The sequence below is a fragment of the Theropithecus gelada genome, chromosome X, assembly GCF_003255815.1.
Source record: "Theropithecus gelada isolate Dixy chromosome X, Tgel_1.0, whole genome shotgun sequence".
Taxonomy (NCBI): domain Eukaryota; kingdom Metazoa; phylum Chordata; class Mammalia; order Primates; family Cercopithecidae; genus Theropithecus; species Theropithecus gelada.
Genome location: NC_037689.1, coordinates 8333063 through 8343436, shown reverse-complemented (window position 1 = coordinate 8343436; position 10374 = coordinate 8333063). Strand labels below are relative to the sequence as shown.

The following is a 10374-nucleotide window of genomic DNA, read 5'->3' as shown; positions in this document are numbered from 1 at the left end:
ATCAGGCTACATTTCAAGTAACTAGTGGTCTGAAGCCTAACCATATAAATTTAGGACTGCTCCAGGGGAAAGGATAACAGCAGCAGAGCCACTGATCACTGGATTGTTTCAATGAGCTCAGTCTCCTGCATGTCTCAGTTCTTCCCCAGCCACCATCATGTTGCTGCCCCAATACAGAGGACAAACTCCCAAGAGAGGGGGTATTCCAGAGACCTCATCTGTACATTCCAGGATGTTTGAGGAAATATTCTCTGCTCAAAAGATATGTATGAAGCCTTATTTGTGACTTTTTCAGGAATCATCTTTGTGCCTGGGAGTCTCCAGCTGACTGCCAAGGAAATTTGCTATCAATTACACATGTCTAAAGCCCAATACTTTGTGGCCAGTGAGGCTATGTTTCCACTCATGGACTCTGCCATGTTCGACTGCCCTACCTTGAAGACCAAGCTCCTGGTGTCAGATAAGTGCTATGATGGGTGGTTGGTTTTCAAGGAGATGATTCAGTAAGTGGACACTGAAAAAGAGAAACTTAAATCAACAGAATGTCTGATTTTGGAAGACAGAATGTTGTATGAGAAGGTGGTGTGAGTGGTTGTAATGAAAAGCTTAATGGTAATTTCTAGTCCTGGAAAAAAACAAACAAACAAACAAACAAACAAAAAACAGAGTAACTCCCCAACACCACCAACAGAAGAATCCCTGATCTGGCCTACAAGTTCTCAGTCTGAGTGAAAGTCTCATCTTCTGATTCATACTTGAGCATTCATTCTGAGATGGTAAAAAAATAGGTGATAAAAATATAAACACATATCAAAACATAATAAAAAGCTTATATATAAAAATATATATAATTATATAATGGAATACCATTCAGCCATTAAAAGGAATGAAATTATGTCTTTTGCAGCAAGCTGAATGGAACTGGAGGCCATTATCTTCAGTGAAATAACAGAAATGCAAAGTCAAATACTGCATGTTCTCACTTATAAGTGGGAACTAAATAATGTGTACACACAAATATAGAGTGTAGAATAATAGACACTGGAGACTCGCAAAAGTGGGAGGTTTTGAGAGGGTGAATAATGGGAAATTACTTAATGGGTACAATGTTCACTATTTTGGTGATGGTTACACTAAAAGCCCAGATTTCACCATTATGTAACAAAACTACACTTGTATCCCTTAAATTTAAACTAATAATAATTTTAAAAAACTCACTGGCACTGGGATATGGGAAAATACATATTAAAACAACAAAATGATGCCATGTTTATCCTCAGGTTAGCCAAATACAGTAGTCTCCCCTTATCTGTGGTTTTGTTTTCTGTGGTTTCAGTTACCTGTGGTCAACCATGGTCCAAAATAGTTGACTACAGTACAATAAGATATTTTGAGAGAGAGAGAGATCACATTCACACAACTTTTATTACAGTATATTGTTGTAATTGTTCTATTTTATTAATTATTGTTTTTAATTTCTTATTGTGCCTAATTTATAAATAAAACTTTATCATAAGTATGCATGTTTAGGAAAAAAGATAGTGTATATAGGGTTCAGTACTATTTGTGGTTTCAGGCACTTACTGGGAGTCTTGGAACATATCCCCCAAGTATAAGGTGGGACTAATGTATTAAGTTTGATAATTATAAATGTGGTCTTTAGAGAGTAATATTTTAGTGTTCAGAGATGTTAAAAAAAAAAAAAAAAAAAAACAGTGAACAAGACAGACAAAGCCCCTACCCTCATGGATTTTATATTCTAGACAACAAAATGGACAACAAGAAAACACATAAACGATCAAAGTAATACAGTTTCCAAAAGAAACTCCCAACCAAAACAGGCAAATTAAATAGAGTGATCTTATGTGGAGATGGGGGAATTATTTTAGATTTGGTGGCTTCTTAGGAGAGGACAAGCTGAGATTTGAATACTATAGAGCCAGCCTTTTGAATATCTAGGAATAATATCAGAGAGAATACTAAGGTAAAGGACCTGAGGTGGGAAGGAGCTTGACTTGTGTGAAGAACAGAAAGAATACCAGGGTGCCTGAAGTGTGGTGAGCGGAAAAGAGAGTGGGAGGAGAGGAGGTTAAATAGCAAGGGAGAGCGAGATTACAGCGGGTCTTGTAGGTCATGTAGGAGTGGTCTGTGGAACGTGGAGGGGAAGGACTTGATTTGAGTGACATTTAAAAAACTCCTTCAACTGCTGTCTGAACAATGAGAGACAAGACAGGTAGTAAAGGGAGCTGGTAGAAGGCTATTGCAGTCGTCCAATTGAGAAGCCGTGTTGTTGTGGACCATGATGGTGGCAGTGGAGACAGGACTGGGAATTTGCAAGGCAAATGAGGAACTCGCCTCAGGCACAAAATATAAAGGGGCACTGAAAAATCCAGTGATCAAGATAAATAATATTTTAATTTTCAAATACATTTTAAAAATCAAATTATAAAATAATTTTCATAATTGAAGTTTAAAAATTTGTATATAATTTTACATATATATTTTATATATGTATATCATCTGTTTATAATTTTATAAATTTTATGTTTTTAATACAGTAATTTAATTTTTTAATTAAAAAAATCATATTGGCAAACTTCTGCTGACAGATCACCTGCTTCTATTTTTATAAATACAATTTTATTGGAAGCAGAGACAAGATTAGGGTGACCAAATAAGGTGAGTCATGCAACTGCCTGGTTGGATTACAGGCTGTGTGAGAACTATACCTTGAAGCTGGCTTGATTGAATCCCATTCCTAAACCATATGGGGAATACTTGACCACTTTGGGAGCGTTCATTGTCATGTACTTATTTTAAATTTTGTGGCTAGGCACGGTGGCTCACACCTGTAATCCCAGCACTTTGGGAGGTCAAGGCAGGCTGATCACTTGAGGTCAGAGTTCAAGACCAGCCTGGCCAACATGGTGAAACCTCGTCTCTACTAAAATTATAAAAATTAGCTGGGCGTGGTGGCAGGCCCCTGTAGTCGCAGCTACTTGGGAGGCTGAGGCAGAAGAATCGCTTGAACTCGGGAGGCGGAGGTTACAGTGAGCTGAGATCACACCATTGCACTCCAGCCTGGATGACAGAGCAAGATTCCATCTCAAAAATAAATAAATTAATTAAATTAAATTTGGACATTTTATTATTAATTTTTGACATTAGTTTTGATTATTTTAAAAATATTTTGATAAAATATTATTTATCTTGACTACTGAATTTGCTGGTATCCCCTTAAATATCATGTCTGTCACAAATGTTTCACTTGGCTCCACCTTAGTCCCAGCCCTGAGTACAGATAATGAAGAGACATAGACTTGTGACATGTTGTAGAGGTAAAGTTGTCAGAGTTTGCCAATGGTTAGGATGTGGCATAGATAGCTGGGTAGATAAGTAGATAGATAAAGAAAGACTGATAATAAGGATTACTACAGATTTTTGCCTTGAGCAATTGAGTAAATAGAGGGTATTTTACTGAGAAAAATAAGGCTGAAACATAAAGGCATCATATATTACTTATCCAACAGAAATTAATGCAAAAAAATTAAGGGAAAAAATGGCAGCTGCACCTCTAATAAATCATCCCCCAATATGCCAAGATACTAGCTGTTATTTTAAAAAATAAAAGATTACCAAACCAGGAGCCTAGGCTGTAGGTCAGAGAACCTAAATTTAGAACCTTGCTGTTGCATCTTTTGTAATTTATAGAGTTGTACCTCCAAAGCAGACCTTCATGGGGACCAAAAGTCAACATGCAATGGCTATATTCTTCACCAATGGGACAATGGGAGCTTCTAAACTGGCCGAGTATTCCCAGTATGATTTGGGAATGGAATTCAGCCAGGCTTCCAGATATAGTCCTCACACACTCTGTTCAGGCTTGAAAGCTCTTCTCTGGGGTGGTAAAGGGAGAGTTTCATGAGACTAAAGCTAAGAAAAGGGTTCGTTACTCAAGATTGCAGAAAACATCAATATTGAGAGAAGGAACAGGGCTGAAAGCAGGGTGGGAGGGTGTACACCAAAGGATCAAAAGCAGATTACTACAGATAAAAAATCTAAGAGTATGTGGAAAAAAGAGGAAGAGCAGTAAATCTATGCAGCTGAGGAGGGATCCAGGATGATTACCCCAAAGACGCACCGTTGGATGTTACTTGTTCTTCAGTGCTACCAGCACCGGGGTGAATAATTGTGTTGACCACTATATGTAGTAATAAACACAGAGACAGAGTCACAATTTATGAGGGTTTGGGGTTCTAGAGTCAGATTCTAAGATGAGAATCACATGTCATCACACTACCCCTTTAAAAACATTATTTAAGTAGCTCACGAATACTTTTGGGCATGAGTTACTGGGCCAACGCAAATGCCTCTTTCTAGCATCAGTAAAATTGCCACAATTGTACTGGCAATATCCAGGCTTATTACTCAAAGCAACAATGATCAAAACAAGGCTTCTGGAGTTCAGAAGTAAATGCCTCTCTTGGCAAATTCAAGGGATGCTGAAACTCATTTCAATCTCTTTGGTTGAATACTCAATTAAGTAATTAATTGGGTGGCATTTGTTTTAGTTTGGCTTGTCTGCGGTTAAGTTTACCGACCTTACATTCAATTCTGCGTAAGATAAATGGTTGTGTGTTGTGACTCCACACTCAAGTTCTCTTAACAAACTCTACCCAAAAGTCCCTTAGGGGAAATAGGTGTATGTGATGCTCATACTCACCTCAAAGGCTTTGACTCTCACAAGCTATAATGGCCAGTGGATATCAGGTAGAGAATTAGAATAGGAGAAACTATTCTAACTCATTTATTAAAATGGTTTAGGAGATCATTCATTTATTCAAATCATTAATCAATTTTATTAATTACACTTCAGAGACACTTCAGAGACCCCTGAAAGCCATGATTCCTGGAAGGCAGTATCATACCAGTTAAGTGATAACCACAGAATTTAAGGAGACTCCATTAGCCTCCTGGTCTCATAGCCTTTGTTTGTTTCCATTTGGGTGGTCCTTGTTTCTCTCCACAGGTTAGTGCTTGATAATAGCAAGAATTATTATTGTTGCTAGTACTAACATGAGAAAATCCAAATGGCTTTCCTATTCCTCTTTAGATGGTGGATGGACCTCCAGCTAACAAGTATTTTGTGGTCTAAGTGATGCCTTTGTTGGATCTTTATCTCTAAGTACTGCCTTGGGAGCTCAGCTCCAAGGAGCCCTGTGTTTCTATGTCACATGCCAATTTTCTGTCCTGAGACTGTTCTAAATGTAAGACCAGGTCCTTGTTGTGGGACATGGGGCAAAGGCCAGAAAGATGTATTAGCAATGGCCCAGTGGCTCATGCCCCAAATGGGGCAAATCAAGAATTAAATCTGGAGTGTAATCTTGACATAAAGATGCTCTCCCTACTTCTGAGAGCAATGCCCTCTCACTTCTCTAGGGCCTTTGGAATTGGGAGGACTTGGCTACTTCAGTTGCATCACTCAAAAGAAAACTTTTTTTTTTTTTTTTTTGAGACAGAGTCTTGCTCTGTCGCCCAGGCTGGAGTGCAATGGCGTGATCTCGGCTCACTGCAACCTCCCGCTTCCCGGGTTCAAGCGATTCTCCTGTCTCAGCCTCCCAAGTAGCTGGGATTGCAGGTGTCCGCCACCATGCCCAGCTAATTTTCGTATTTTTACTAGAGACAGAGTTTCACCATGTTGGCCAGGCTGGTCTCGAACTCCTGACCTCAAGTCATCCACCCACCTTGGCCTCCCAAAGTGCTGGGGTTACAGGCGTGAGCCACTGTTCCTGGCCTGAAAAGAAAACTTTTAAAAAACAATAATGATATTGAAGAAGACAATATTAATATCAGTTACTATTCATTGACTACTCACCAGTACTTCATATGCATTATTTCATTTCATCTCCCCAATAACCCTGTAAGGGAAAAACTGGGTAAACTGAGTCTCATAGAGGATAAATACCTAGCCCAAGGAATCACAGAGGTGGAATTAGACATTAAGCAATCATGGTCTATTGGACTCCACAGCACAATCTCTAAACTGTTGTGCTAACCTCTTAAGTGCCTCCACAATCCACAATTTTACTGACAATATCCAGGCTTATTATTCAAAGCAACAAAGATCAAAATAAGGCTTCTAGGATCCAGAAGTAAATGCCTCATTGTGTATCTATTCAGATATCAGTGAATAACATGATAGCTGCTAGGTTCACACAGCTGAAGCTAAATTCTCTCCCAAGGTCTGGAGGTTGAAGAATCACTAAATCTCCAAGACAAAGGGTATGCCCCAGCTGAGTCTCAAAGTTAGTGGCCATCTTCCCTGAACCTTCCCCACCACGGTCTCACTATCTTTCCCATTTAACATATAGATTTGGTTTTTCTTCCTTGTGGTCCCAGGCTCTGTTCAGGTCTTCCACCACCACTCTATCTGCAAATCCACTGATGTACCAGGAACTGCTTCAGCACAAGTGTTTCGCCAGGTAAGAGAGGCTCTTTCAGGAGAGAGTCTATTTCCACTCATGGTATCATAAATAAGATTAGAAACCCTCAATTTGTTGAAGTAGATCCAATCCTATCTTTCATTAACACACCTATCTTGTTGCCATTTATGACAATAACTTTGTTAGAGTGTGAGATTTTTTTTATTATCTTGTGACTATTCAAGGCCATATCTTCTGGCTCCACAGGAGTCCAGAATATAAAACTAAATTATAATCATAAAGTTGAGTTTGCTTAATCAATTTGTGAATTATACCTCCCTTTAAAAAGATAAACATTAAAGACAAATGCATTACCTGTAAATAAGGTAAATATTAAAAATGAAGACCACCTTCCTTATTGGATGTAAATCCTTTTAGATGTTTTAAAAATAAATTCATATCTATCTTTATCTACCTATCTTCATTGCAATATACTGAAATATTGGGATCAGATTATATAGATGGTATCATACTATATATGTCATAGTAAAACCTGCATTTTCACTCCACACTGTTCCTTAGAGCTCTATTTATGATAATATGTGCAATATATTTTAATCATTGCATAGTATTCCTTAGTATGATTTATATGTTAATGAGCTCCAAGTACCTATCAAAGATACTTGAATCTTTTCCAAGCTGCTGAAATAAGAATCTTTGCACATATCCTAGAATTCTCTAGAGTACCCACTGAAAAGTGGAATTGCCAATGTTTTGTGGAGTCTGTGCCCAGATTAATCATCACTAAAGATTAATGAGAAATCACAGGTTCCAAAGCATTGTGTCATGCCTTAGAGTTTGCTAAATAATAATTTAACTGTAAATTTTACTTTAGCTGTGTGAGCAAGGACATATACTCTATGAAGGGAGCATTTGTGGTAGCAAACAATAGCAACATATTAAATTACGATGACATAAACAAATGTCTAGTTCATTGGCATTTTATGGAGCAATTAAAAAAAGTTAAAATACAGTATATCTTTATTCATCAACATGTCATCCCATATAAAATGTTCAGATTCTTTCTTTTCTTTCTTTCTTTCTTTTTTTTTTTTTTTTTTTTTTGAGACAGGGACTTGCTCTGTTGCCTGGGCTGCTGAGGTGTTCAAGGGATCCTCCCATCTCAGCCTCCCAAGTAACTGGGACTACAGGTGCATGCCACCACACCTGGATATTTTTTTTTTTCATTTTTTCTAAAGACCTGGTCTCACTATGTTGCCTGGTCTTGAACTCCTGGGCTCAAGCAAGTCTCCTACCTCTGCTTCCCAAAATGCTAGGATTACAGGCATGAACCACTGTGCCCAGACAGATTATTTCTTATACTCTTGAAAGAAAAGGACTTAAAATTTTACAAATAGTCAACTCTCACTTGTACCCTAAAATTAACAATAAAAAGGCAATGATAAGATGGTGCCTTTGGAATTAATTCAGAAACAGTTCTCCAGTTCTGATCTTTCTTAGTCTCAAGACTTAACTGGGTGGGCAAGTATTATCTAATACAGATGAGCTACCACATAACAATTAATTGACACTATTATGTTCAAAATACATAGTCATTCTATCTCTATCTGAGACCATGAAGAGTTTTGCTCTAATCATCTTCCCACACTGGAACCTTCTACCATTACCAAAATAAAATACACATAAAATGAATTGTGGGTTAATGAAAAGTGTTCACTACTATTCTATGTCTGGGGCCCTATGGAAACTTCTCATAATATCCAGAGACTTTCAGCTCAGTTTGTAAAATTGATGGCTGTTTCTCCATCCCCAGACTTCAGAAAATTAGTTCTTTCTTTACCTTACCATTGCTGACACATTCTTTATACACAGGCAAGGCTTTTGGGGTGGTAATAGAACTCAAAAGGGTTTCTACCGAAGGCTGGCTTCCTGCCATCAGTTAATAATTATTGATTTACTTTTAACATTAATACTACTTGTCCAGAAGAGTAAATGAGTCTTCATAGAGATTGATGTAACTGGGGTGTCTGAATAGATAATCTAAAAGACTAGTAATAAGAACACAAACTACCACTTAATGAGTACCTCCTACATATTTGGCAATATCTGTATCATTTTTGCAAGTTTCTTTCTCACAACAGACCTGCTATTGGTAGAAATATTCAGTAAGGCTAAGAACAACTTTTGATGCCTCTGCAGCTACAGATTTAAGAGTCTGAAGCTTTGTGTGGCTGTAGGAGGATCCATCAGCCCTGGGGTGACTGAGGACTGGAAACACATCACTAAATTGAATATCTATGAAGGCTATGGCAAGACAGCAACTGTAGGTTGATGCTGATTCACCATTCAGCCAGAAACCAAACTTGTCCATTCACTATGTATGCACATTCTCAGAGCACTAGCACACACTAGAAATGCAGACCTGGATCTGAAGCACGGGAAAAGGAATTGTTTTAATCTAAAAGGACCCCTCCCCGCCTTTCATTGCAAGACAAAGAATTACCAGTACAGATAACTTATAAACTTACAGTTTTCACAGCAGGTAGTTGAGCTAGTTTCCACCTGACAATTCCTGTTTACTCTGTGAAGTATGAGGCAATGTCACCTGATGAGAATGAGAAAATGATGTGATAGAATTCTGAGTGGAGGATGTTTAAAATGATCATTGCTGAATACAGAAGAAAGAGCAGATTGTGAAAATAAAGGAGAAATGGGTAATTATAAGAGCACATTTGAGGTTGCTGAGCATTAATCTTCAAAGTCACTAATCTATGTAGTTGCGTGATTTTCTCCAATATCACTCTAAAACACAGATATAAGCATTGTGAAAGTGAACAGTTGGATTGAAGCAGGATTAAAGTTGTGCCAAGAAGATCCAATAAAAGGGCAATGGGCAAGGGATCTAGTGATATTGGAAAGAAAATAGTTAAGATGAAAGACTAAGAAACTAAGCTGACTGGGGAAGGAAAAGAATTCAAGAAAAGGCAGATAAGTTTTGTGAAGGCAAAGTGCTGGGGATGTCAATGGAGCTGGAATGACTGAAGGTAATTGTTTTAGGCTGCTTAGGCTGCTGTAACAAAACATCATAGATTGGGTGGCTTCAACGACCAAAACTTATTTCACTCACAGTTGTAGATGCTGGATGTCCAAGATCAGAGTGCCAACATGGTCAGGTTCTGGGGAGGGCCCTCTTCTGTGTTGCAGACTACCAACTTCTGGTGGTATTCTCACATGACAGACAGAGAGAGAGAGAGAGAGAGACAAACAGAGAGAGAGAGCGAGAAAGAGAGAGAGAGAGAGAGAGAGGAAGGAAGAGAGAGAGCAAAAAGTCTCTTTCTCTGTTTTGTTGTTGTTACTTTTTTTCTTAAGAGTTAGGGTCTTGCCTTATTGCCTAAACTGGAGTGCAGTGATGCAGTCATAGCTCCCTACAGCCTTAAACTCCTGGGCTCAAGTGATTCTCCAACCTCAGCCTCCCAAACAGCTGGGACTACAGGTACACACCATCACACTTGGCTAATTATTTATATTTTTTAGTAGAGACAGAGTCTTACTATGTTGCCCAGGCTGGTCTCAAACTCCTGGCCTCAAGTGATCCTCCTGCCTCAGCCTCCCAGAGTATTTAGGACAGGCACGAGCCCCCACGTCCAGTGTCTCTTCTTATGAGGGAAGGAATCCCATCATGAGGGCATCACTCTCATGACCTCATCTAAAGCCAATTACCTCCCAAAAGCCCCATCTCAAAATACCATTACAGTGAGGAGAAGGGCTTTAGCACATGGATTTGGGAGAGATACAATTTAGTCCATAGCAATAGTGGTCAAAAAGTGAGATACATAGACTTAAGATTTCAGAGGTAGAACATTTGCAGGTGATGCCAACACAAGGGTATAACCACAGGTGGATTAAGTGTCATGACACTCTCTAGAGATCA

At 38.6% G+C, this 10374-nt stretch overlaps 1 protein-coding gene across 1 annotated transcript; it reads left to right on the top strand.

The window, feature by feature from the left end:
• Positions 1 to 300: 300 nt before the first annotated feature.
• LOC112616294 (acyl-coenzyme A synthetase ACSM6, mitochondrial-like) lies at positions 301 to 8775 on the top strand. Its single transcript, XM_025373289.1, is given in 7 exon segments — positions 301 to 503; positions 3712 to 3859; positions 5118 to 5149; positions 5151 to 5215; positions 5218 to 5267; positions 6400 to 6482; positions 8643 to 8775. Coding segments are annotated over 7 exon segments (657 nt in total). The 5' UTR covers positions 301 to 357.
• The last annotated feature ends 1599 nt before the right edge of the window (positions 8776 to 10374 follow it).